General features: G+C 51.7%; 1 protein-coding gene across 2 annotated transcripts; it reads right to left on the bottom strand.

The window, feature by feature from the left end:
* Positions 1-496: 496 nt before the first annotated feature.
* CSRP1 (cysteine and glycine rich protein 1) lies at positions 497-26,280 on the bottom strand. 2 transcript variants are annotated; one of them, XM_006262124.4, is made up of 6 exons: positions 26,175-26,280; positions 15,581-15,693; positions 8,831-8,999; positions 7,176-7,305; positions 3,334-3,427; positions 497-2,475 (listed from the first exon to the last, which is right to left on the bottom strand). In XM_006262124.4, the coding sequence occupies exons 2-6, from the start codon at positions 15,690-15,692 to the stop codon at positions 2,399-2,401; spliced, it is 582 nt and encodes a 193-aa protein (XP_006262186.1). In that variant the 5' UTR covers position 15,693; positions 26,175-26,280; the 3' UTR covers positions 497-2,398. The 2 variants fall into 2 exon arrangements, with proteins under 2 accessions (XP_006262186.1, XP_019348060.1); XM_019492515.2 differs by lacking the exon at positions 26,175-26,280 and adding an exon at positions 24,938-24,997.
* Positions 26,281-27,852: the final 1,572 nt, after the last annotated feature.

Genomic DNA, 27,852 nt, shown 5'->3' with positions numbered 1-27,852 from the left:
AATTAGCCCTGTATCCTCCCCAAGTGCCACTCTGATCCCTTTCCTCTGCTCTGCTTTCTGTTCCCTGCCCTATCTGCTGCCTGTCCTGTCCGTGATCAGCTGTGTACCCCACACAGCGCCAGCCCATGCTACTTGCAGCACCCGTGCTGCACGCTGGCCACCCTGGCACTAGCTGATGTGATCTGCAAGAGCTCTGTGCACAGGCCTAAGTCTCCACCTAGTGGCCGGTCCATAGAAGAAAAGAGTCTCTTCTTGCTACTTGCAAGAGAAGCTCCTTTAGCAGCAGCAGCAGCATTTGCTTGCAGCAGTGAAGGTCCCAGGTTCAGATCTCAATAGAGACAAGGGGACGAATACACCTTATCTTACTTTTGCTCAAGGGCTCCTGTGCAACAGCCATGCCCAAGTCTCATTAATTAGATCTTCACTTTTGTGGCAAGTTCCCCTCTGCAATGCAACCCTTCTCCCAGGGGTAGGGAAAGAACAGGCCAAACAAAGGTTCTGTTCTTACAGCTTTATTGAATATACAACTTTGCTTGGACACAATCCCTGCATGTGGCAAGTACAGAAGAAATATGGCTGCCTAGTGTCCGCCCAGCTCTCGTGGAAAAGGCACGTGGGGAAGGAACCCTAAACCCTTGCTCCCCCACCCCAAAGGGAAGGGGGAGAAGTAAAAGTGATGCTCTTTTCTCAGATGACATCCAGAAGGATTTACACCCAACCATGCCTTGAATCTATGCTTTCTTCAGTAAACCCTTGCATCTTTGTCATGGGAATGACTGTTCTGCTGAGGCTGGGAATCATCTGAGATCATGAAGGCAAAGCCTGTCCTGACCTCCTCTTCTCCCCCAAGCAAAAACTTAGAAGGGGAAGTGGCCATCTCTAGCTGGACCCCAAATTTATCCACACATATAAGATGGAGCAACATTTCTGGAGACATTTAAGGGGATCGTTCCTATACCTTCAGAAACCTCGGCCAAAGGTGTTGCTACAGACTGCAAGGCCTCCAAAGAAAATCCAAGGAATACAGCAAGGCCCAATTCAGAGTAAAAATGTCAGAAGTGCTTGCATGGCTTAAGAGCCTGAATTCCCATTTTAAAATTGGGCTCAAGCTTCTAGGGCACCCTGAAAAATGTCACCTCCCATTTCAGCTGCAGCCCAGGAACTGAGAGCAACACTGGCCTGGGCAAGAAAAAAAGGCTTGCCTGCGGAGTCTGCACCTCAAGCAGTGTGGGGTCTGCTGTGACACAAGCATGAATCACCCCTTAGAATACCTACACTGCTCAGGCAGAGACAAACTACATGGAAAAAAACTGGCAGCAATGCTGGCAGGCAGCACAGATTGCCTTCATGTTCTCAGACTAATATTCCACGATGCTGTCAGTAAAGCAGGGACATGAGCCTGGGCCACCTGTTTCGACCTTTGCCAAAGACGTGGTGTGGTTTTGACTCCAGAAGCTCTGCTCCGCACAGCCTGGATGTGCTAAACGCCCCCCTGAAGCTGTGGGGAGTTAGAGAGGCTCCAAATGGTTTTGAAAGAAATGGGGCCCTGGCCATCACAAATTAGGCTCCCTACAACAGCAGAATCAGTACCCACTTCTGAAAATGGTGACTTCATGGTTTACTAGATTTAGAGCCAAGTTCTCAGCTGGTGTAAAGCAGCATATGTCTACTGAAGTCAACAGGCCCTGCCATTTATACCAGCATGGGACTTAGCCCATGATTTACACCCAACCATGCCTTGAATCTATGCTTTAAATACATGTGATTAATAAAATATTGCCTTTACCCTTATCTGACTCTCTCACCTAGGCTGGTCACTTGGTCTCTTGTTCCCTCCAGCCCACCCAAGAGTTGGTATTATTCCCCCCTGCAAGTCCCAATAATCTGTCAGTTCTGATTTTTATAGCAATTAATGGTCCAATGAGACACACTATATACTCCTGTGACATCACACTGCCTAGCTGGGCTCAGATCCTAAATGGATATGGATAAAGCACCCAGGTGTCACTTGTGAATGTATTATCATGTCACAAACCAAGTGGTGCTGTCTGCTCTGAAGAGTGGAATCTACACTCTGCAAGTGTGTGTGTGTGCATGTGTGTTATAGAGATGAACCCATCTCACCTCCGCTGGTGCCAGCAGCTCATGAGCCAAAGGCCCCTGTTGTACAGCGGAGAGATCTCCATTGATCCCAAGGCCTCTGGGTCAGATCCATTGCTGGAACCAGCTGGCAGGAATGGTGTAGTGCCGTGAGAAGCAGCAGGAGGTTGTTAGTTATGAAGAGAGGCATTGGCACTAGGAAGCAGATGGGCTGGGCTCCCTCGCTGCACAGGACACTCCCAGCATCAGCAAGGCACCAGCATGGCAAGGGAGAGTCAGCGGGGCCAGGCCTGGCACCTCACTGGGCATGGGCAAGTGCACCAGCTCCTTGCCCAAAGCCAAAACCCTTAGGCCCAAAGTGCTTGGCGTAACATCCTGCAGAGGAGGAAGAGAGTGGCCATTAGTGATGGTGGCATGAGGAAGCTCCATGCTGGGCACTGCTCTATCCTCAGGGGAGCTCATGGGACTGAATGGACAAGAGGTGAGTTGGCCCGTCAGATCGGGCACTTTCCCAGGGTTCAAACTGGGGGCTGCCTCCTCACAGGCAGGAGCCAGGCAGTGGTGCCCTGCCGCCCAGCTGGGAGCTGCTGACCCCTTCAGAAGCAAGTGTTAGGGTTTTTTGCAGGTTCCCATTGACGTTCCCATTTCACTGGGTAATTTGAGGTCACCAGCCTCCTTAAACACAAGGAGCATCCACAGCCACCCTCTGAAATGTATGAGCCACAGCCAGATAGGCTTGTAGCGGTAGGTCTGGGTATGAGGGAGGACCAGGCACACCCGACCCACTCCTAGCCTGCCCATGCCTGCTAACATACTCCAAGTTTGGAAGTTCATCAGAAAGACTGCTCCAGGCAGGGCACCAGAGACTCAGAAGCAGGCATGGTAGGATGAGCCCAGAGCAGCCTTGCTAGGGGACTCCCAGGTTCAGAGTATGCCAATAGGAACAGGTACCAGTCTGCTGCTACAGTGCAGATGAGCCCTCACAGGGCAGCAGGGTGCACAGAAAGACCTATTGGCATATAAGCCATGTGGCAAGCATGTAGGCTAGGGCCGGGGCCAGGGCCATGCAGGCATTTGGGCACTTGCTATTCCTACAACCATAGTTCCCCATTTGGGACATCAGTTATTTCCATTCAGAGGCACCCAGCCATAACCCTGCCCTGCCCCTGCCCTTAGGTTTCTGTGCTGTAGCCTTGGTTTGGCCAGTGCCCTGGGAAGGGGGCATTCACTCACCTTTGCAGTAGATTTCTCCGTCTTTGTCAGCCAAGGTGGTGGATTCCAGGCCTTTCCCACACTTGGCACATCGGAAACAAGCCTTGTGCCAGGACTGAAGGGAGAGAAGCAGAAATCAGTGGGGAGGAGGCAGAAAGCAGCTATGTGGCTCACTCGTGGGATCCAGCTACAGGTTCAGTTGGTCAGACCAATGTTAAGTCATGGTTTGATCTGAACTAGAGGGAAAATGGGGATTTCTGAGGACTGAAAACCCTATTGCAACCAGATCCTCCCCCAGTATAGCTGTCTCTAGAGCAGTGATTCTCAACCAGAATGCCAGGACACCCTGGGGTGCTGCCAGGTCCTTTGAGGGGTGCCATAAAGTGAGGAGATAAATGAAGCATAAGGAGATAAGCAGGTAAGCCAAGCAGATAAACGCAGCCCTGACTGAATGATCCCCCACCACTGCTGCCCAGCCCCTCCGCAAGGGGGTAAGCACTGCAATTTATAAATTAGTTTTTGAAATTTGGTGCCACTCAATTCACGAGTTATGCACAGGGCTTTGAGTCCAGCGAGGATGCTTCAAGTTCAGTCCACTGCACGGTGCCTCGAGGCCAAAAAGGTTGAGAACCGCTGCTCTAGAGTGACAGTTTTGACAACTTCTTGCAGGGACCATCACAGCGTACCTCCTATCATTTCTTCCACTTTAGTTTGCAAAAGAACCACCCCCAGGCAATCTCTAGCAACTATCCCTCCTTGGAACAAGTCCAACCACAGGTCCCAGGTCTCAGCTTGAACTTCTTTGGGAAGCATTGTCACAAAGGCAGGACTGCCTTTCCCAGCCTGTATACATCTATTTGGTCCCAGGCACCAACTAAATGGCACTCATTGATGGGTCGCCCACAAGGGAGTGAACCCAAGTACTCTAGCTCCCCCGCACAAAGTGGAGACAGCCCCACTTCACTACACGTGAGCTATCCCTGTGGCTGGTCACGCCAGCTCAAATACAACCCCCAATACCATGATGAAGATGAAGACAAGAAACTAACTGGCTCATCAGACAGGGCTACTGCTTCAGAAGAGTAGAGTTCCAGTTTTGACTCCCACCAGTCCGGGAGAAAACACAACAGAAAAAAAAACCCAAGACAAGTCAGCAGAGCTGCAGTGACTAGCTCCAGCAGAGGCCCTTGCCCATGGCTCCATGTTGTAGAGGCATGCATCCAGCAGGGCTTGAATTAGGGAGGTTGCATCCAGATGTTGAGAGAACAGGCCAACGTTTTATTTTTAAACTCCCCCAGCGGCTCCACTGGTGGATAAATCAGTGGATAATTTAACTCGGTGGATAAATCAGTTTGTGTCCTCTGAACAGACAGCTTAATAGTGGGAGCTACTGATACAGGAGGTTTTTAAAACCTTTTTTGGAAGAAAATGTGGACTAGCAATTATGGCAGGAGTCGATGACAGACTGAATAAATCCCGCCAGCCAAAAAATATCAGTGCATTGACGTAGTCCCCCTGGGATCCCCTCTGGGTTTGCTTAGACACAGCAATGCTACCAGCTTCAGCTCTTCAAAGATGCAGAGAATAAAGCTAACCACCAAACACAGTGCCTGCACTATGACCCTTAGTGTTCCCTCACTGCCAGCCACCCTGCGCTCTTACCTGGGCATCCCCCAATATCCCAGCACATATAGCCATCTCACCCGAGTGTGGTGGTGCATTGCACCCGGGCCAGCTGGTTTGGCTGGAGCTATAGGCAAGAGTACTACATTCACTCAGGCTGGTAAGCTGCCCAAGTTGCCGCGAGGACTGTGTTCCTCCCTCGAATGCTGGAAGCTCTCCAAAGCCTTCCCACCATTCCCCAATCTGCCCTGAAGGACAGACAGGCTCTCCCAGCATCCTAGAGCAGCTCAGCTTCCTGCAGCACTGAAGCCCAAAGGAAACCCCCCTGGTAGGGCAATGCACCTGGGGAGTGCAGTGCCAGTGAGGACGCAGTAACATGGACAGAGGCTGCTCGCACCAGGGCAAGGCTGACTCAGGAGCCAAATACCTGTTCTATGTGTGCAAAGGCATATCTTTGTACTGAGAGGAGCCCAGGGCAGGGAAAGGGGCTTTCAGTGAGTCTATAGACTGAAGCTAGGCTCACGGATCTGGACTCATGCCTGGGATAGGAGGGGGACTGCGGAGCACGGGCAGGGTTGTGAACAGGAATGCCAGGACTGCAACAACAGGGGGCTGTGAGTAGGGCTTGAGGGGCGTCATTAAAGCTGTGAAGAGAACTCAAAAACCTGCAGCTTGGGACTAAGAGAGGTTAGCCAAACTGTGTGCAAGGCACCCAGGGCTGGGAAATGGGGTCTGCAGGTCGGGGCTGAGAGGCATTGGCAGAACGAAGCAGGGAGCCCACAACTGGGACAGCAGGGTACCCCAGGTCAGGACTCTGGCAGTTGCATGGGAGTTTAGGACTGAAGCAGCAGAGGCAGCAGAAGTCCAGTGGCAGAGCTGTGTGAGTACGTAGCAAAGGCAAGACCTGCAGAGCCCTTCAGATCACCTTATCCCTGACTTGCGGGACATCTTCTCAAGCTCTGAATTTCAAGCCCTTGCAAGAATGAGCATGCTCCAGAGTGCACTGTGGTTGGTATCCAATTTGCAATAAAGGCCTAAGGCTGGGGGCAGTGTGGACACTGCTGGGACGGGTCAGGTAACTCCAGCGTGCAGCTCCTCACAGTGTTTCAGTGCAGGTGTTAAGAACACAGGAGCACAAGCAAAGCCACAGTTTCTCACTCCCCAGGCCCATCTAGCGCAGCGCTCTGCATGCATCTCAGTGGCAGAGTGCTCATTTTTCTCCCCCTCGTTCCATCCCTGGAAGCAGGCAGCCTACAGGGCACTGCTCCCCACAGCTCTCTGTCTCCGTGACTCAGAAGACGGTGCCAGATACGAGACACCTGGAGGTACCAGGGATGCTGCGAGGTGCCTGCAACCCTAGTGTACGATATGCAGGGTCCTAGTCAGGGAAGCACCTGATGGATTCTCGCGTCATTCCCCATCATCCTAATGTAGCTACTCCATGACATCTGTGCTGACTGTAGAGCTTTCAACACAGCGGCTCTTGCTGTGCTCTTTTCACTGAGCTGGTGACAGGCATTTTCAGCTCTGGCGAGAGCTGACTTCTGACTGGGACAGTGGATGGGAAGGAAGGGGAGGCCCTGATGCCCACAAGGAGACCTGCTCTATCGCATCCCATCAGCATGTTAGGACCCTCCAGAGCTAGCATGTCTGGCAGCCTTCGTCCCTAGCACTCCCTTCATCTACATGACTCCACTGCTCTCCTGAGTACAGGGTCTGGTACTAGAGAAAAGATGGGATAATGGCCTGAAGTTTTAACAAAGCAACAGCCAGACCCAGCCTGCCAGGACCAGTGACTGGGAGAACTCAAATACGGAGGTTTCTCTGCAGGAGACTTGTGCACCGACTTGTCGTTCTCCCCCCAGGGCTGCAGGGAGAGCCAGACAAGGGCTCAGGCACACAAAGCAGGAAGCCTGAGAGTAGGGGATAGCAAAGCGGCATGTGGCATGGCATTTAGAAAAGGATCTGGCACCCACAACTCAGCCCAGACTTTGCAGAGAAATAGGCACCATATTTTCTGGTGAGCCTGGCATGCTGGATTTCCCCCTTCCATCCCCACCTTGACCCCAGTGGCGGGCCCTGGCAAAGATGACCCCTGAGAGCATCTGGATTTCACCAAGCACCACAAGCACTTGCTCACTCCCCCCTCTGAAATCTCTCAGTCACACCAGGGCTCAAAAACCATCTCTATACTCTCAACACCCTTCTGCCCCTCTGCCACTTCCTCTTTGCCTCCTTACCTTTCCAGCTCCAATCACTTTCTCAGCAGCATACACCACCTGCCCGCAGCGTGGGCACCCGTCAGAGCCACCCACTTTCTGGGCCATCCTGGAAGCGTTGGGATTGTTGGTGGGTTGGTGAGGCTGGCTCCTGGGGAATCAGCAGCAAGGACAGAGTTACTTGCCTGGCCTGGCAAGCAGGGAGGAGCAGCAGCGGAGAAGGGCTGGGGGTTCCACATGTGAGGAAGATTTTGGTCTGACGCTAGGGCTAGAAGGCTGGGAAGGGCTCGGGTGCACGTGCAGGGTGGGCATGAGCACTTGGAAGAGGCTGGCCTCTGAAGGGTCAGGACAGGCAGCTGGAAACATGAGCTACAGACCCAGCCAGGGTCCTAGGGTGGCCATGCCTTGTGCCCTCAGCAGAGCACAGCTGAGGCTGATCATGGACCTCAGGTGCCACCCCTGCCAGTTAGTTAGCGAGAGCATCTTTATCTCACCAGCGTGCTGGGGCAACTCAATTAATCTGGCAAATGGGTTTCTCCCACCAGAGAGGCTCGCAGGGCATCTGGCTCCAAGCAAGTCATTTCTGTCACACAGGGGGCTGCTAGCTGACTGCACAGCTAAGGAGAGAGTTTGCCTTTTGGCGAGCTGCATAAATGCTCAGTATTGAGCTCCAAGGGGGCTTCACCAGGCAGTCGCAGCAAAAGCTGCTGCAAAATACAAGCAGAGCCCCTGACCAGCTCAGGGCCTGTGCAACTGCAAGCTTTCCTCTACTGTAAAACCAACCTTGCCAAACTGGGCCCTAGGAGCTGAACTGGGGCACTGGAAGATCCAAAGCCCCAAAGAACAGGATATATTTAGCTGAAAGTGCCATTACCTAGAGCAGCAACATGGTCCCTGCATCTCTACCCTGCTTTCTGTCAAATAAGATAGATCTCACACACACACACACACACACACACGTAATATAGCTTATTTTTTATATATACATACATACACACACATATGATATATCTTATTTAGTCAGCATCTCTACCTTCCTTCTGCCAAATAAGATACATCACATACACGTATATGTGATATATCCCATTTAGTCTGCATTTCTACCCCTGACTTCAGACTAACACAGCTATCTAGCTCTACATATATCTTAGTTAGTTAGTTAATAAAATGAATATGTACCCTGTCTGATGAAGAGCTAACCTAAGCCAGGCTTTGATTGTATTATCCTGGGCAGAGACCTCCCGTTCACCCTGGAAAGATGACCTAGCCAGGAGACTCGGGTGGGGTGGAGGGGTCACAGTTTTGTGCAGAATCAGATGCTAGCTCCTGGCTGATTTCTGTCCTAGAGTTGCCCTTGCTAGAGGCACCAGACAGCATCGCAGTGTGTGAGTGACTCAGCAAGACTCAATCAGATGACCGTGGGTAGAAGTCATGGGGGGGAGGCATGTTGCACAGCTGAGAACAGCAGCCAGTCTCTCAGGCTCCTGAGGCCAGGAGACAGCAGTGCTACACTGCAAAACCAGGATGATATGGCAGACTGGGGGCTCTCTTTTGAGGAGGAAATGCTAGTAGTGCTGCACAGCTCTGGGAGCCCCACAACCCGGCACGCTGCCAGGCAGATGGGGTGGGGGTGCCCCTTCCTGGCTCCCCTGTATAGCCCAGATGCTCCAACTCACTCTTCAGGCTTGATTCCCAGCGACTCGCCCTTGTCGGTGCTCAGGGTCCCGGCTCCTTGCCCGTATCCGTAGCCTTTGGGGCCGTACTTCTTGCCATAGCAGGACTTGCAGTAGATCTCTTCCCCGTGCACTGCGACGGTGGTGCTGTCCAGGTTCTTTTTACAGACCACTGCAGAGCAACAAGAGGATATCACTGTCAGCCCTCATCTGGCCTCACACGGGATGGGACAGCTCAGGCTTTGAAAAGGAAGGAAATGTCTAGACAAAAGTGTTGCCAAAATGAAGAGCACATAGAGTATCCAGAGAAAAACCCATACAGGAGCACAGGAATGAAGAGGAAAACAAGTGGCTGGATAGGCCAGGCAGCTCATAGTCACAGCGCAACTGCCACTAACCCTGATGCCAGAGCGGATGTCATTTGGGAAACAGGAAGTTTTGAACCTTGCGTAAAGGGAAGAACCAAATCTCTTTACAGGCCTCACAAACAGAGTTAATCTGGGTCACATCCAGCCTGGTGTGTGTGAGGGAAGCGGGGAGAAGTGTGGGAAGGAGGTTTGCATGAGTGCTTAGTGTTGATTACATCCAAAGATGAGCAAGAGAGAGTCCAGCCCTTGGGCCGATTGCAGCTGGAGCAAATCTGCCGGTGAAGAGACTGGGAGCATGGAAATAGATAAGACCACTGGCACTGGCTCTGACACCCACGGACCCCTGCTGCTGCCACCAGACCCACCACAGCTGCTGCTGGCCCTGTGGATCTGACTGGAGAGGAGCTCCCAGGATCCAGATCCAGTCTGGGGTGAATGTGACACCCTGATGCAATCCCAGAGGAAGCTGCAGGGGTGAGGAGGCAGCTGGGAGAAGCAGGATCAGGGCTGGGGAAGGGCTCAGAGCCTCCAAGGGGAGCTGTGTGTTGTTTACCTACCATGGCAGGGCTGCGGAGGAGGAAGAGGGGGGGAGCAGCCGGCCCAAGCAGCGCCAGTGCAATTGCAACACAGACTGACCCAGAGGCGCGCCTTAAATGTCAGCAGAAGGCTGCTCCCGGCAGCCTGATTGTTTCTGTGCCAGAAGGAAAGGCTCTTGCCCTTAAACAACATCCCAAGAATGCAAACAAAGAACAGAGCTCTGGTCCCAGCGCCTTGGCAGGCCGGCGCGTTGCTGTCCCCATGACTAAATATGGTGCTTTTCCCCCCACGCTGCCCGGACCCCAGAGCAGCTCTGTGCTGGGAGAGGAGGAGAAGGGAAGCTGCATCTTGCCATCTAGGGAGGATTACATGAGGAATGTCTGCGAGTTGTGAGCCTCTGTTGCAGACCTGAGCAGGGCACTGGAGAGGGGCTCACCTAGCACGGGGGCAGCTCACCCCCACCGCTTGGATGCAGCTGGCCCTGCACGGTCTCTGAGCTGTCAGGTTAACCAGGCAGCCTTGTGCCTTTGGGCCTGTCTATACCCCTACTTGTTCAGACCTGAGCTCGGATTAATGTCCACATACAGAAAAGTAGGGCTGGAAGGGACCTCTGGAAGGTCACTTAATCCAACCCCCTGTTCAAGCCAAGATCATTCCTGACAATCCTGTCCTAGACAAGTTTGTCTAACTTATTCTTAAAAACACTGCGAACAACCCTTCAGGAACAATTTCAAGTTTGCACAACCTAGCTGAAAGGAGCATATGTCACCCTTTCACTTAGTTTGGTCACTGCCTTCTTTCTTTTGCTCTAGGGACAGCTGTTTAAGGAAGGCAGTAGGACCACCTTTGCCCATCTCTCGGGTTAGGCCCCTCTCTAGCCCCAGCTTTAACAATCACACTTTCCCACTAGCCAGCTACTGAACACTCCTGCCAAACCCACTTCCTGGGAATCAGCCACCAACTCCACAGCTTCGGGGCTGCAGAAATTCCAGTGCAACAAGATCAGAAAAGAAAGATTTTTCCATTTTTCCAAACCCTGCTATTTAGCCATGTCAACGTACTAAAAGAGGAATCTGGGGTTAGATCCACATATGTCATGCTGGCCTGACTACACTTCTCTCTCCTACAACTGGTTCATTTGGAGCTGTGAGGCTCATCTCTGGTTGGTGAGTCAGCTGCCATCTCAAAGGGCTGGGGTCAACAATGGTGTAAGTCCAGTTCAGCTAAACCAAGGTAAATCTGGCCATTCAAAGTTATTTTCCTAGTGGGCCAGGACGTTTTCTAATCTCCCCTGGAGATTAGGTTCAGACACACAATGGGTGTGTCTACATGAGACATTAACTGTGGAGTTGCCTACTTAGCTCTGCACTAAACATCTTGGTGTCTGCATGTGTGGCCCTATTAGGCCACAGGAAACTAAACTCCAGAGCAGGTTAGTACTTGTATTTACAAGTAGTAAATACAAGTACTACCCTGCTGCGGAGTTTTTTGTGAACAGCAATGCACACGTAGATGCTGACAGGGCTGGCTGGGGCATGAGGGTGCTTCAGCATGCGGGCTGCTTGCCAGCTAACCCCACAGTGAAGCACTCCTTTGCCCCAGCCAGCCCTCTGCAGCACGTTGAACCGGGTCCGAGCAGCCCCAGGCCGGCAGGCTGACCCCCCGGACCCTCTGCCAGCTAGATCTGCTCTGATCTGGCTCAAGGTGCTGCAGTCCTGGGTGCACATTCAAATGCAATAACTCCAGCATGATACACATCTGAGTTTATTGTTGCATGCCAATAGCGCATGTAGACACACCCAAAGAGTGCTCAAGTGTAGCATAATTAATTTTGAACAGGTGTAGGCAGAATTGAGTACAGTTCAGCATGAAAAGCAGTCTGTGATCCAGGACAAGAACAGCAGGGATTGCTGCAGGTAATGCTGAGGACTTCAGCAGAGTGGTGGGAAGGTCAGGAGCAAGAAGTACGGCTGCAGGTGTGATCCGCATACTGGGTACAGTGTAAGGAGCCCTCACACTGCGAGAAGCTGTCCTCATTGCAATCAGCTCTAAACAGGCTTCCTGCTCCCTGATTTCCATGAGTAGAGAAGTAAAATCTGCATTTCCACCTGCTATGGCTGCATCTTCCCTTCCTAGGGTAACACCTGTTCCATCCAGGTCCTCTGCTTGTCCTGAGTTCTGCTCCGTCTTGGCTATCCCTGCTGCTGCATGCTAACTTAATGCTTCAGGCTCTTTTGGTAATATCCTACATTCTTGCTCGCAGAGTGCTGGAGCAAGCCACGTCACACTGGCTGTTTGTATTCAAATACTGCCACGACAGGCTCCAGTGAGAGCTGTGACTCAGACAGATTCAAAGACGTGCAAAGCACCCCACACCGCAAACACCAGAAGCTTCTGGGACTCTCAGAGCAGCAGGAGATAACAGCCCCCTAGCACCTTATCTGAGGCTGCAGAAGAGCACAGGTTCCTGTTGCTGCAATGTAGAGCTGATATGAGTACTCTCATACTACGTATGTGGGCAGCCACAGTCCCGCTTAGCCTCTTCCACCCTCAGTTTTCTGCCTCAGCTACAATTAAAGCTTCCAGTGCCTTAGTCATTCCATATGTCCTTGGTTTGCAGGCAGGACACTCCCCCTGTGCCAGAGAGGTGCTGGCTCAGGTTTGTTATATAGTCATGGGAATAGAGATGTAGTCACAGCATTAAACATGGGCAGCAGCCTGGGTAGGCTACCAGAGATGTACCCAGCATCCATGCTAAGTGTGCACAAGTATCTTTTAAAGCAGGGGTTGTCAACAGGGGATACACATACCCCCAGTGGTACTTAAAAGGTGGTAGGGGGTATGTGCGGGCAGGTGGATGGAAATGGAGCATGCTCTGGGGCACGGCGTCGGCATAGGCGTCTCCCCCAGTGCGTTTCCACAGTTTGCCTCTTACCCGGGGGAGGAGGAGGAGTGTGCCGGGCACCACTGGCCCCACATGGCACACTGCAGTGCCTCCCCCCCCGCCCCTCCCAGCTCGCTGTCTTCCACCCCCTTCCTGGAGAGCAGCAGGGGTCTGAATGGCTGGGGCCGGGGGGAGAGTCTGCTTCTGTGCCTGCTCCCAGGAGCAGGGCCATGGGACTGAGGGTAGTGGTGCCCCTCTGTGGGCTGCACAGATGTTGCATGGCCAGCCAGACTGGGGGGTTCGCATGTGGGCTTGGACCAGGACAGTGCTGGGCTCTTCCTGGTGGGAGGCCGGACTGGGCTTCGCTCGGGGCAGGCAGTGGTGGTGCTGGGAGTGGGAGTACAGGAGGGGCCACAGCCACTCCAGAATTTGCTGTAGCCCCACAACCCCCATCCCGGCGCTGCCCATCCCCCCTGCTAGGAAGACCCTGGCACAGCCCTGGCCCTGGTCCACAGTGTCAGCCCACCTAGATCCAGGGGCATGTGTCCCCCATGCCATCCTGGGGTTGCATGTAGCAGTGGCACGGGGAGGAGGGGCCAAATGGGGGAGGGGCTCGTACGTGGCAGGCACCACTGCCATCACCACCCACTGCCACTCACCGCCCCACGCCATCACCGGTGCTGCCATGCCTGCACTGCTTTCCTCTGCAGGCTGCTGACGGGCCTCGCGCCTGGCCAATCACGCGCTGCTCGTCAGCAGCCCACAAAGCAGCACATGCGACCGGCCGTGTGAAAGCGGCGCAGGTGCAGCAGTGGCGGCACAGATCTAGGGGCACGCGCCCCCCGATGCCCTCCTGGGGTGCACGCAGCGGCAGGAGCTGCTCCACTCTCCCCCCATGCCCTTCAGATGAGCTGCTCACAGCTCCATCCCGCTGCCACCCTACGCCGGCTGTGCAGTGCCTGCCCCAGCCCCACTCCCTCCCTCATTGCAGGGGCCTTGATCTACCCCAACACCCTTAAAAACAAGAAGAAAAAAAAAGGGAGTACAGGAGTTGAAACTCTGAGTCAGAAGGGGTACACTTATTTAAAAAGGTTGAAAACCCCTGCTATAGGCCATCCAAACTCATTTTCCTTCTTAGCACAGGATTTTGGAATTGTGAGCTTAGTTCAGGGTTATTTTGCACCCAGTGGCACAGAGAGACAGCAAGGGTGACTTTTCACCGTGATGACGCCACTTTACTCTCATCCCTTGGAAATACCAGATTGTATTTGTCTATAGTTACGGAAGTGAATGTATAGCAAACCGCACACCTACATTTGAGAATCTGAGTAGGGCTAAGGTACATGGGCCCCACACCTCCAACAGCAGGAAGTTTGGGAACACAGGGCCCGGTCCAAAGTCTGCTCAAGACAACAAAAGCCTTTGTCATTCAATGGACTTTGGATCAGGCCCATAAGCAGGGATCTGGGATCCAGAAGTTATTGCCCCCAGCTCCCAAGCACTGCCCCTCAGCAGCACAACTCCCCTCCTCCACCCTCACACTGCTGCCCTCATTATAGGAGTGAAGCAGTGGGCTCTATAAGGCACAGTAAGAGTTAACGCCGGCTCCTGCCATATAAAGATGATCCTGGCAAGGTGTGGGATTAAGCAATTTGCACAGAGCCCTAAATCCCAATCTGGTTTTGCCCTATGGTCCCTCCCCACATGCATGTGGCTCCTTGGAACAACAGCCAGACCAAGACCACACCGGAAGCCTTTGTGGAAGAGGAAAGTTGGATGGGGGAAATGTGCACAAGGATACATTGGCAACCTTTGTACACTGGCAAAACTCTAGTGTAAAGGCAGCTGTACTGCACGTAAGTGCTCTGCTGGGATGGCTTGTGTCATCTGGGGACCTGTGTGAAGCTTCATCCCAGGTGTGGCTGAGAGGGGACAGCTGGAGAAAAACCCTTTCCTGCAATCTTGCATTTAAACTAAAGACTTGAACTTGTGAGTAGCACAGGTAGAAAGTCAGGCTTGCATATCCTCTTCAGGAAAAGAGAACTTCTCAGACACTGGGGAGCACCTGTGGGGAGGGGATGGTGTCTCTGAAAGTCTCCCAGATATTATGGAAACAACTCTTCTTAACCCTAACAGTTATGGTCCTTGGGGAGCTGCATGTTCCTGGGACCAGTGGGAAGCAACTGCACCACCCAATATCGTGTTCATCTGAACACCTGGGATGAACCAGTTTACCAGTAAATGTCCACCTGAGAAGGACCTAAGCACATGTAGACACAGAGCTGCACCGGATGCAATAAAGGCAGGGGGAGTGTGGGAGGGTCAGTCTAAATGGGCAAAGGCTTCAGCAGCTCCAGAAAGAAAGAAGGTGGCTCAGCCTCCACCTTGACACCATCAAGCATTTTTTGGGCACTTCGTCACCAGAATGGCTGAGACAAGGCAAGGCTGGGATCTTCCTCCCACATGACCTCATGGCCCACAGCCCCAACTTCTTTTAAGATCCCACTCAGACCCTTGCCTTTGAATTTGAAGAGCCAAAAGCAAAGAGACCCTCCCATGGAGTGCCTGAGCCTGGGTACCACTGGCATGGCTCTCACTGCAAGGCAGTACCAGAAGGGTTTCAGAACAGTCTCTTTCAGAGTCTAAAGTCCTGAGATGTAGTCTTAGTGTGGACTAGCACTGGCATCTCATTCAGCTGTGGTGTGAAGACAGGGATTTTACATGGCTGCTTCCCAAAGTGTCCCTAATGTTTAAGGCAGGTCCCTGAACCTCACGAGGGGCTCTGCATTGTCTCAGTAAAATGCCTTTCCCATGTCTGGAGGAGAATGGAGAGCTGTGAGGCTCTCCCTGGTCCAAAAGAACTAACAAATGGATTTAATGCATTTCTATGGCTGATGACAACAAGCCAGCCCAGGTGCTGCCATGTCAATTAGAAAGGCCAGATCTGTGGGCCACTATACTCACTGCATAAGAAGCAGGACTTGTGGAAGCTGTTGCCTTCACATTGCACCTCCTCAGCAAAGTACACCGTCTTCTGGCATACGCCGCACTTCTTCCCTCCACCCCAGTTCGGCATCCTGTGAAAAAAGCAAAGAGAAGTAGCTTCACTCTTAAGGGACAAAGCAGTGTAACAGCTGGGCAGGAGGGTCAGAAGACTTGGAAAGAGAAGTGAATAAAAGGGCTGTCTGCACATACCCTGGAAAAGCCACGAACACTGCAGGCCCCAACCAAGGGCATCTGAATTTTATCAAGAGCTCAAGCACTGCACCCAACCTACGTCATGCAGCACACCTGATCCTCCCACACCTTTATCACACTATTTCAGGTGTGGAATTGGTAAATCCCAGTGAGCAATGGGTCCAAGAGCTTTCTAGCTTTATTCAAAAGGCAGAAGGACCACTGCACCTTTGTAGATAGTGCAAGCTGTCCCTGGGCACTGAGGAGGAGGAGGAGTGGGAGGTGTTTGGGACATCGGCCATACGGCCAGCTGCCCTGATTGGTACCAGGGACACAGGCAGGAAGAGAGCAGCTTCTTGTGTCAGGTCTCCCTCCCAGCAGTCGCACAGGGCACTCAGTAGAGCAGATGAGGCAGACGAGACTGAGTGCCCACCAGCAACCTGGGGAAACCGGATTCCCCCTTTGCAATTCAAGATGATCTGTTTCCTTGGACTCCTGAACTCCAGGAACTTCAGGGGAGAGAGAAGGGTGGGAAAGGGAATTTAAACAGGACAGGTTAACCACGCTTTTCCTGGACCACACCTCTGGCCCAGGGCAGCCACCAAAGTATGTAGATACCATACATGGGACTCACATGGCCTCTGGCAATGACTGGTCCTGCCCTGTGTCAGACACCAGAATACTCAAGAATTCACTCGACTGGCTCCCCGCTTCCCAGGGACTTTGTACAAGGGTGGGGAAGACAGGAAGATGGGCCTAGAGGAGCTCACCTGGAACATCCAAGCCTTATTCCCAACCCTGCGGTTACCACCCAACTGAATAGCAAAGCGGCAGGCTTTCTTCTAGGTCTGGCTAGCTGGAGCTAGGGAAATGCTGCAGGCCTGAAAACTTTCAGGAGAGACTCAGGCTGTCTGAACTTCTGTCCTCTCTGCGAGTGAGTGAGGACTTTAGAAAAGATCGTCCACCAAGGCAAGAGATCACATATGTGACCGCTGCGTACACCCAAACTCTGCAGTGCAGAGCTCCCCACATCCCTGTTCAAGTCAGTGACTGCCCCTGTTAACCTCTCACATATTGTCCCTAGATCCTGAAGATTTCAGCTGGACTCTGAATCCAACCATACAGGAAAGAGACAAGGAGTACAGGAATCTGGCAAGGGTCTTACAGAGATACACCCACAAGCTTAACAAATGCCATAGCATTTAATTGCCTTGCGTGGGCCAGCCCTGGAATTCCTCCTCAGCTGAAAGCTGGTGAGAGGAGACGGGAGATCCCTATCAAGTCTCCCCTCTCTGTCCCTGGAAACTCGCTGCACTGCCAAGAGCAGGAGTCACTGATTCTTGCATCCGCTCCAGATGCCCAGAAATGCTGAGTGATCCGCCCCAAATGAAATCGGCCGGACCGGCAGAGGCCGAGGGAGGATTTGCAACGGGTCATTCAAGATCCGGCTCCCAGTTCATGTGGCCAGGATGAAACAGTTCATCGTCTGTTTTCTCACCGGCTGGAGAACCAGTGACTCTCCTTAAGGAGCTCTCTTCCCATGCGGCCACTGGCTCTGAGGCTCCGGAGCGGCTCGGTTGGGAGATTGCTCCCCTTGTTGCTGCAGCGCGGGTAGAGAAGACATTCATTTTGAATCCATCTCATCATGGGAGTGCACAGCTGGACTCTGTCACTTCCACCTCCCCTTGCCCATTGGCTCAGCACTAACTAGAGCAGCAGGGCAAGTTCCCAAGAGCCAGCACAGAGCTGCCCAGACTGCCACTGCACACAGCGGAGGAGCGTGCAACCAAAGGTCACACGCGGGGCCCGTGGCCTCCGCCAATTCTAATCTAAGGCTCTGTTGGTGAGGAAGCATAGGCCAGCGGGGGACAGATGGGGTTCCTCGGTCCCATGGCTGTCCAGGTTCCACGCTGCTCTGCCCCTAGCTCTGTGTGACCGTGGGAAATTCACTGCCCTTACTGTCACACTGCTGGGGTATAAATAATACCATATAAAGCCAGAAAAGGTGCCCGTTGCTTTTCTCTCTGGGGCAGTTAAGAACTAGTTCTAATAAAACAGCTATTAAAAGCTTTAGTAAAAATCCTGAGTGAAGATCAGTCACTAGTGGCACGAGTTTGGCGCTCTCAGCCCAGCTTCCAAATGCAAGGACTCAGGGTGAGGACCATGGATGCCGTGGAGTGATCCGCAACTGCAGGCCGGGGCTAGAGCTGTGAAGAGCAGCTGGGCCTGTGGTGTCTTGCACCCGTGGCGCTGTCGGTTCCTTATTCACAGTCATATAGAGAAATTCAATACAGAAGAAGTGAGCTGTGCCCTCTGCAATACCAAACAGCTACCCTGGGGTGGGGAACTGTGCAGGCGCTTAAGCATCGGAGGCTCCACGTTATGAGCGGGACAGACTCACTAGGATTAGTGCCAGCAGTTGGGAAAGCTTTTGTCCTGCTTCTTCTCATGGCCCCGCAGGCTGGGTTTTGTGTATTTCTCTTCCTGCCCTATTTCGCCACTGCCAAACCCCTCCCTTTCAGCCAAATCATTCTTTGGATTGCCTTAAAAGGACACAACTTTCTCCACGGTCTGTAACTGCATTTTGCAGAGGTGAGAGGGAGTCTGATCCTGCTTACTCTCACCAAAGGGGAGGCTCCCCAGAGGCAGAGCCTATCCCAGACAGGCGGCACCAGCCATGCAAGACTGACTGCCAGCCACAGCCCACATGCAGGCCTACCACAAATCCTAGGAGAAGGCAATGGGGCAGACCTTTCCTGCTGCTAGGAGAGAGCTCCTCAGACCCTCATCACAGCCTGCTCCCAGCGCTCCTGTGCTTCTGTCGGACACCCACATCCCCATTTCAGAGGAAATGAAACCAGTGCTGGGAAAAGCAAGGGATGTATTTGGTAGCCGTGTTGGTCTGAGACAAAAAGAAATGCAAAAATCTAGAACTCTTGGTTCAGAGATGATACCTTTTATTAGACTAATTGAGAAAAAATATATATTTAAATAAATAAATATATATGTGTGTGTGTGTGTATGCATATACATATATATAAAAATACACACACACACATATATATATTTTATAGATTCTTCATAGATGTTAGGGCTGGAAGGGACCTTGGGAGATCGAGTCCAGCCCCCTAATATATATACACTTTTATATATATATATAGCTTGCAGGAAAAAAAATATTTTTTTTGCAATTTCTCAGTTGATCTAATGCATGGGATCAACTCTGAACCAAGCGTTCTAGATTTTTTCGTTTCTTTTTGGGAGAAGCAAGGATTTCCTAGGGTGATCTCTTTTATTGGACCAACAATGTAGTTGGGATAAAGTCAGACAAACTTTCAAATGCAGGACATCCTTTGAAATCCAGCAAAAGTGGTGTGGGGGGCAGGGGGCGCGGCTGAGAGAAATTCTCAGGGTTAGCAGACACACAATCCTTGCCTCTCTCAACCTCTGGACTCTCGTGGCTACAACATCAATCTTAAAAGTGTTGGCCACTTATAGTTACTGAAATGCCTCCTGGTCCTCTTCCCCACAAGTCACTCCCAAAATGTTACCTCTGAGCAAATTCCAAGAAGCAACAGGGATAAGAAACAGTTAACGGTCTGTTCTGGTGCTCAAAGGGTAATGCAGAGCCAGGGAAAGGGAATGAGGAATCGCCAGGTCAGATCAGATCTGGTCCAGACCTGTCTCTGGCACCCACTGTTTCAGAAGGTGTGAAAACCAGAGCCATAACTGGCAAATGCTGTGCCCTGGGAGATGGTAGGGGATGGTGTAGGAACAGCAGCTAGAGATCACCACTGCAGGGGAGGGTATATCACCTCCTTTTTTGCCACCAAGGTGCAGGCCAAGTAGCCATTTAAACACTAGTTTCCCTGGCAAAAAAGGGGGAGACATATGCCCCAGCAACAGCAAGCCTCCAGCTGCTGGTCCCTTGGGACCTGCTGCTGCTGATACCCTGGCCTCCCCACTGCCAGAGATGCATTTGCAGCTGCAGGGAAGATGCGGGGTGCCCAGGAGAACAGGAGCGAGGCACATCTCCCCAGATTCATTTGGCCACCCCTGGGGTCCGGGACTGCCCTGCTGGCCTACTCATTGTTACCTTACTGGTGATGACGCCTTGCATATGGATAGATAATCCACTCCCATACAGGTGTCATCTCAACCCCCCACCCCACAATTCATGATGAAGCATATGTTTTTATCACCCTTCCAAAAGGATGTTAGCAAGATTCAGAGAGGGACCAGATATTTGAACAAAACACAAGCATCCTGAGTTGTAATGCTAAGTTTCTGACTTAAACACCATCTTGTAGCAATATGTGCTGCAGTGTAGATTCACACACCGATAGGAGGGAAAGCTTTTTTCAGCAATTTTGAATTTACCACTTGTTTCATTGTTTCCTTGCTGTAGTGATATCAGGTGGGAAGAAAAGAAGCTCCTTAGTTTACTCTTTTTATTCCAGTCACATATGTTTGCCATGTCCCATTGCTGTTCTTGAATTCTATAGGTGGTGGTCTCAGTCGAACTATGGAAAATACATGAAAGCTATTGATCAATATGGTAAGTGGGTGATCTGTGTTTAGCAACGCCCAAAAATTCACACAGCGATGGATTTGATTCAGTTTAGCTAGACATTGGAGAAGATGTAAAAAATAAATCACGGAATAGCGTGGAGTAGTGGGAAAATTAATAATTTTTCTCAAGTAAGTATGTAATCCTTTCCATATCAGTAATAACATAGTCAGACTTGCCTGAGAGGACAGCAAATGGGTTTCTTTGGATTCTCCAAGACCAGTACAGCACTTAATGAAATATGGAAATTGCTAGGGACATTGTTTAGCTGGACAGTTTTGAACAAGATGTTTTCAATACTGCCACCACTGAGTAAATGCCTAACTAAGTCCCTCACTTGAGATTATCAAATGAAGGACCATGCCATAAAACAAGAAAAGACTACCTGGACTTGAGAAAAAAGCTGTCAATGATTAAACCCCTCTGAAGTACTTGTGCAAACAGGACCACTATTTACATGCTTGAATGCTGATGGAAGACTGTTGGTCAAACACAGTAACTCAGTAAAAGCTACAAGCAACTACACAAGTAAAAATCCATTCCTATAAATTGCTACTCCTGGTACAATTGCACGGGAAAGGAAAACTTCAAAATGTTATGCCAGACAAGGGCATTCCTTCCCTGTAAAAAAGAGGAAACTTCAGCACAGGAAGACATGTTGGGAATTTGCACCCAAGCTGCAGCAGCACAGACTTGGTGCATCAAGGAGCCAGGGTCTTGGGCAGGGACTTGCACTGAAGCCCATGCTCCTGTGATTTCACTGCTATCGGTACCCAAGCTCATTTTAATCTGCCCAGGTCAGGTATGTCTACTCACAGACTCATAGAAAATTCGGGTTGGAAGGGACCCCAGGATGACATCTAGTCCAACCCCCTGCTCAAAGCAGAATCATCTCTACGTATTATCCCAGCCAAGTCCACCTGGGTCTTAAAAACGTCTATGGAGATTCCATTTCTCTGGGTAACCTGTTCCAGTGCTTTACTACCCTCCCAGTAAGAAGGTTTTTCCTAATATCTAACTTAAACTTCCCTTGCTGTAACTTGAGACCGTTGCTCCTTGTTCTGCCATCTGCCACCACTGAGAAGTCTAGCTCCATCCTCTTTGGAGCCCCCTTCAGGTAGCTGGAGGCTGATACACGGTGTACAATGTACCGTTGAAACCTTACAGAGAAATCAATGTCTAGTGGCATTCCAGCACATTGCAGATGTTCACAGTCCGAAACCAGCCGCATAGATAGTTAGCTGAAAGAAGAACTGAAACACACCAGCTTCCGCTTGGTGGAGCGTGCAGGAAGGGACTGCAGGCTGGATTTTGATGCAAGTTAGTGCAGCCCCATCAATCTCAATGTCATCACTTGGCTCACAGTCTCTTCCTGGGAACTCTACCACGAAGCTGACAATTTTGAGAGTTGGCTTATTCCAGGTCAAAGACACTGTCAAAAAGCTTAGTGGAAGCCAGGCTCCATCCAATTAACAGAAAGTTAGAACCACAACAATGAAAAACGATTCAGACACACCATAGAAGATTGCCAATGCATAACCAAATACAAAGCTCAACATTTTCTATTAATTTGGGGTGCTCAATTTCGAGACAACTAGGACTTGATTTTTTTCAGGGTCATTAGTATTATGTAGCACTCTGGTCAAAGCACAAATTGCCTTGTCTTTAGAGATGATGGGGCAATGAGTTTACATGTCCCTTCAGAAGAAAGATGACATGCCAGTTCTTTTTAGCCAAACTAAAAGATATGCTGTGGATAGAAATGCCCAATTTAGTGCGTTTGGACTTCAGGACGCCGATCCACAGTATTGCACAAAACCCACTGGTCAAGTTAAATCAGAGTAATCTGTACAGAACAACCATCACAAATCACAAAAGCCACTGAAAGAGGCCAGACCCGAGAAAGAGCTATCTGGATGGGCATCCCAGAGAATAGGGTCTGACTCACTAGAGGAGGAGGTGAACAGCACAGGAATGAAATTTGCAGGGCTACTTATTTGGGCAGGCAGGAAAGAAGAAGAGTCAGCTTCCAAAGACCCATTTAATACATTGTGGAAAGACAGCTTGCCAAGGCTTCAGCAGCTACAGCCATTACATTTTCAGGAATACTTCTCCCTGAACCTTCAGGGCCTTTCGTGGCTTTGGCCAGAAGAGCACAACTCTCTCCAACCTGATGTTATACACGCTTGATCTGCGGGAATAGACTATGAGTGTAATGCACTGCCATTCCAATGTGCCTGCTGTTTATAGGTGTGCAGGCCTCCAACAAGGAGCAAGTCACAGCAGGGAATTGTCTCCACGTGCTCACAGGGAGGAAGACACTTGCTTTGAGAAGTGATCTTGAGAGACCCGTGGTCGGATCCTCCCTCACAAATGTAAATCAAGAGCAATGCTATTAAATCCATGCCTGTGGCACCGGGCATTTCTGAGTAATTGCAGTGTGGATTTTAATTGGGAGTGTGGGAGTTGAAGGTAAGTTATAAAATGGGATGAGTTAGGATGAGAAGGACTGAGCCCATGATCTGACATAAAAGGCCCCATGAAGATACTCCAACAACTCTGCTATTCCAGGCACTTCATCCCCCTAAACCAAGACATCACAGCACATTGTAAAAATGTCTCTGAGGCAGGCACAGACTTTCCAGTAATAAGTGAACTAAGATGCCAGAGACAGCACTGACTGCAATACAGCAAAGAGGCTGAGGTATTTCCCAGGGCTGCCCAGCTACAGAAGGGAAGGAGACCGCTATGGAAATACCAGACTTGTTATACAACAGACACATTACCATACATGGATATTCATTATATAATGTCAGAGGAATTCCTAAGGAGCAAGGTATTGCAGCCACAAAGATCACATGAGTTTCCAGGCTTTGAAGACAATGGCTTGCTGGAATAAGGAAACATCCTAACTTGTTTTTAACTAAATGAACTTTCGGTGGTCAGTAAGTGGCCATATTTTGCTTTTCCTATAAAAAGCTGAATTTTTCCATAGAAATTCCACTTCACACCCAGCCCTGCTTTCTGACCAGCCTAATTTGATACAACTCACCCTACCACGTAGCAAGCTACAGCCCAATCCTAGCCCCTAAAGGCTGCTCTGACCTCAAAAGAAATAATCGTGATGTCAAAGTCATCTGTTCCAGAGACAACACTTTGGTACGGGTGCTGTCCCATGCACTGGGGTTCTGGTAGGATGGGAAATATAAACCCCAAAGCTTATCCCCCCAACTGGAGACAAGCAGCCAAGCACCCCCAGTGCTGCTCACCAAATCTGGGGAACAGGAGGGAAAAATGCTTGCCAGGAACCCCACTTTCTTTATGACTCCCTTAACCAAGCTCTGAGCAGCAGCTGCAGGCACTTGGCTATTCATGGGCAGCACCAGACTTAGACTCCTGGTGGCCCTTGGTGAACTTTGAGTTTTGGGCCCCCCTTCGCCAGAGATAACGATAATAATAATTTTTAAATTACCATTTTCAGGCCCCTTTTCTGTCCAGGCCCTGGGCGACTGCCCGGTTCACCCATGCCTGCATCCGGCCCTGTTCATGGGAAGAGGGATTCCCATGAACTGTCCTGGAGCAAGGGAAGAGAACAATGTCCAAGCTTATCACATATGTGCCAGCCGAACACCAACACCCAAGATGAAGCCCTCCAATACCAGCCTCAGGGCCTTCTCACCCTCTAGCACTCCTTCATAGAGGCAGGTTTTCCAGCAGGAACTGGTGGTACACAGGACCTTGCTGGTTACTATTAACCTTAGAGTTTCCTAACTGACTGCTACCTAGTGGGTTATTCTGACTCATAAGTGTCTAGTGCTTATTCAGGCAAGGGTCTTTGGGTAGATGTGATATCTTTTATTAGACCAACTAAATAGTTGGAAAAAAAGTTCTTTCCAAGCTTTCGGGCATAAACACCCTTCATAAGGCATAGGGAGAATATCAAGTGCTGGTTACTTCCACCTCCCACCCTGAAAGCATGCCATGATTTTTGCTCTGAATTTGTGCAAACCCTTACTTAAGACTTCCTGCTTTATGCAGGAATTGAAATTTTGCATCGGTTTGGGCCAGCTGATGTCAATTGGCATACTTCAGGTACCTCAGGGAAACGACTGTGACAACACCCTGCTCTGGTGGTGTGAGCACTGGGGTGAGTGGCTGGAAGCCAGAGTTTGAAGGTTTGAAACCAGTGTTTGCTCATAGCATGGCCCTGTCAGAAGCCACTGAATCTGCAAAGTCTGCTAAACACCTTGTCACAAGGATGCAAGGAAGGAAAGGATGTGCTATGACAATTTGCACCCAGTGAAGGTCTAGTCCAGTAGGTTTACATGCACTGCAAGCATCACACAGACCACCACAGCAGATTGAGATCAGCGCAGGGCTATTAGGAACCCAAATTCCTGGGTTCCAGTCCCAATTCTGCTACTGAATTTAGGCAAAAGACCTCCCTTTGAACAGCTATTTTCTATCTGCAAATGAAAATAAAAATTCCTACCTACTTCCTAGGAGGTTATAATCAGTGGTAACAAATACTTCAAGGCCTTAAAGGAGGGACCTTGAAGAAGTGAAAAACATACAGTCTCCTGCTGCTGTTGCTCCTTGCTGGTTGAGGGAAGCTCACAGTTTTGAATGGCAGAAACCAGCGGGTGGGTTTCCCCACTTAAACATTCAGCATCAAGCCGCAGCCTCCCTCCCACCCCCACCACCCCACCCACTTCAGAGCGAACGTGCACACGCATTTCCGCCTTGCCAGCAGCAGGAAATTCACTTTGCTGCCTGCCATCAGCCAGCTTCTCTTGTCTGAGTTATTTTAGACTTCAGGTCTTGCAAATTTCCTGGAAATTCTCCCCCAAAAAACAAGGCTGCAGGGCTTCTCATGGTAACCATGGTGAGAACCCGGATCTGTGGCTGCATCTACTTGGTGCAGAGCAATATCATGCCACAACCGATATGAAGTTGGGAGATCTCACTACAGCCACGTGGATTGTGGATCTGTGTTGCAAAACCAGTACATTCCCGAAACCAAGTCTGGAGGAGCAGAGCATGCAGTTAAGGGGCAGCGAACATTGCATGGAGTATCAACAGCTTCAGCAGGATGAAGGAACTGGCATAGCTAGCTGGGGATACAGGAATGGACTAGGAAGGGACCAAGAGTCAAGATGCAACAGCATGAACAGGGCTGTGGTCCAGGGCCTGCAAAACCTGCAGCTGTCAGAGACCCTATAGCCATGGGGTTGAGCCCCGCTCACCCCCTGCCACCTGCGCCACGTTTAAAAGCCTCCATGCAGGCAGCGAGCCCCTTCCCAGCCGAGCTGGGGAGGAGCTCCCGGCTCTGCTCCCCCCCCTGCAATTTTGATTTTTCGATGGCTCAGGGGACCCCAAAACCGTATCTTGCAAAACACCTGCTGTGCACATCCCAAGAAAGCTTGCGTGGAGCCTGTCCTCCCGCTGCACACAGCCCTGGCCAGCAGCACCCAGCATTTCCAGGCCACCCACAAAAATATATTGAAAAAACTGCAACAAGATAGCTCGTCCATCGCCGCTGCGGCAGGTCGAAACGCAGCTAGCGGCCACTTGGCGCAGAGCAGGGGCCGCCAGCCCGCGGCCGCGGGGCGCTGCCCGTGCCATGCGGAGCATCCGGGGAAGCAGATTGGACGCGAAGCACGGGGCGGGGAGCAGAAAGCGGAGCAGCAGATTGGCTGCGGGCACGGGCAGCAGAGCACGCGCCGGGCGGGGAGCGGAAAGCGGAGCCGCACCTCGCAGAGGAGGTGGGGAGCGGGGCCCCGGAGCCGACCCGCGCGGCCGGGCACGTACCTGCGGCAGCGGCGCCTGCTCCGGGCTGTGCGGGCGGCTCCGCGCCGCGCCGCTTTTGTGTCCTCGGGGGAGGCGCGTCCGGCCCCGCTGCGCTGCGCTGTGCTGCGCCGCCTCGTGGCACCGCGCCGGGCCGGGGCAGCGCCCCCCGCCACAGCCCCGGCCCCGAGCCCGGCACGGAGCTGGGCTCCCCCCGCCTGGCTGCCCGGCCCCCATCACAGCGCGCTGGGCTGGCTGGCAGGTCGTGCGGCCGCCTGCCCTAGCGCGCGGAGCTGGTGCCCCACGTTTTTCTTAGGGGCACTTTTCTCACTCCCTTGAGTGGGTTTTTTCCCCCTGCTGCCATGAAGCCGCCCTGCCTGGAGCCTGATCCCGATGCCGCCTCGCTGCCCTGCCTGGTGGGATCGGAAAAGAGGTGTTGCTGGTAGAGATTTTTAAAATTTTTTTTTTGGTGAAAAAATATGTCTATATATACACACACTCCTAGTATCACACTGCAAAAGGAAAAACCTTCACCTGTACAAAAAACCTGCACCCGTACAAAGGCCCGCTGGCCACCCGGACCTGTTACAATATCCGCATCGCATGCAACACACACAGAACAACTAAGTCCATCCTGGTCCCTCAGACCAGGCCACACCTCCTTTCCACCCCTGCCCCACTTGCAGGGTCACATACTCAGTTCAAGTGTCCTCTCCGTCATCGCTCCCGCTGGAGGACCCGCTGCTGTTGTCACCGCCCTCTGTTCTGCTTGTCTCTTCCTCTTCTTCACTGCCTTCACCCCACTCGGGGTAGGGGGTTGGATGATCCTGCGCCAGGTGGCTTTGGCCACGTCCTCTCCATCCTCCACTACCAGTTTCTGGTAGTAAGTCTGGAGTTCGCTCAGAGCCATTCTCATGCAGCCCACTACCGCTACGTCCGTGTGCCCGTACAACAGGACGCTCCTGGCTTTTCACAAGGCGCTCCTGACGCAGGACACAAACTGGTCGAAATGGGGTGATGGGCTCCCCTGGTGTTTGGCAAGGTGCCCGTACAGCGCTGCTTCACTGGTTAGCTGGCTGACGCTGGTCACCACTTTGCACAGCTGCTTCACCTTTTTCCATACCTCCTTGGCGCAGGTGCAGAGCCAGAGGACGTGGTCGATCGTCTCGGTGGCCCCGTGGCAGTTGGGCTACAGGCAGCTGGGTCTCCCGGCCCTCACTGGCAGGGCTCGGTGGGCTATGAGCCAGTTCAGGTCCTTGTGTTGTTGGTAGAGATAGGCAAGCCATCTAAAACAGAAATGGAGACCAGCCCGTGGCACCTGGAAAGCCCAGCTGGTCTCCCCTCCATGTGCTAGTGCAGGACTGCATGTGCAATCGGTCCAGTCTGGCCACAGGCACTGGGGAGCCTATTCCTCCCACTCCTCCCCTCACTGGTGGATGGGTCTGAAGGGGAGACCAGGGGCAGGAAGGCAATCGCCAGGTCAGAGCCTCCATGGAAAAGAAGGCAAAGAACCAGGGGAAAGAAAGAAAGTCTGCAGCCTGGTGGTCAGAGCCATCAGGAAGCGGAGCAGGGGAGGGAAAGGGCAGGGCATTGAAATGAAGGCGGGGGGGGCACCTTCCATTATCATTAGTTAATCAAGAGGCTGTACCTGGGCCAGGCTCCCCTGGGATAAAAGCCAAAAATATTCAGCTTGGAGAACCCT

The sequence above is a fragment of the Alligator mississippiensis genome, chromosome 14, assembly GCF_030867095.1.
Source record: "Alligator mississippiensis isolate rAllMis1 chromosome 14, rAllMis1, whole genome shotgun sequence".
In the NCBI taxonomy this organism is placed as follows: Eukaryota; Metazoa; Chordata; order Crocodylia; family Alligatoridae; genus Alligator; species Alligator mississippiensis.
The sequence above is the reverse complement of the archived record's forward strand: the minus strand, read 5'-3'. Positions and strand labels throughout refer to the sequence as shown.

Bases quoted from the DNA above. Each gene is read 5' to 3' on its own strand.
- CSRP1 (XM_006262124.4), bottom strand. From the start codon at position 15,692: ATGCCGAACTGGGGTGGAGGGAAGAAGTGCGGCGTATGCCAGAAGACG. The intron at 9,000-15,580 runs GTGAGTATAGTG...GTTGCTCTGCAG, and splicing joins CAAGTCCTGCTTCTTATGCA to TGGTCTGTAAAAAGAACCTG. The intron at 2,476-3,333 runs GTGAGTGAATGC...CCTCCTCTGCAG, and splicing joins CGGAGAAATCTACTGCAAAG to GATGTTACGCCAAGCACTTT.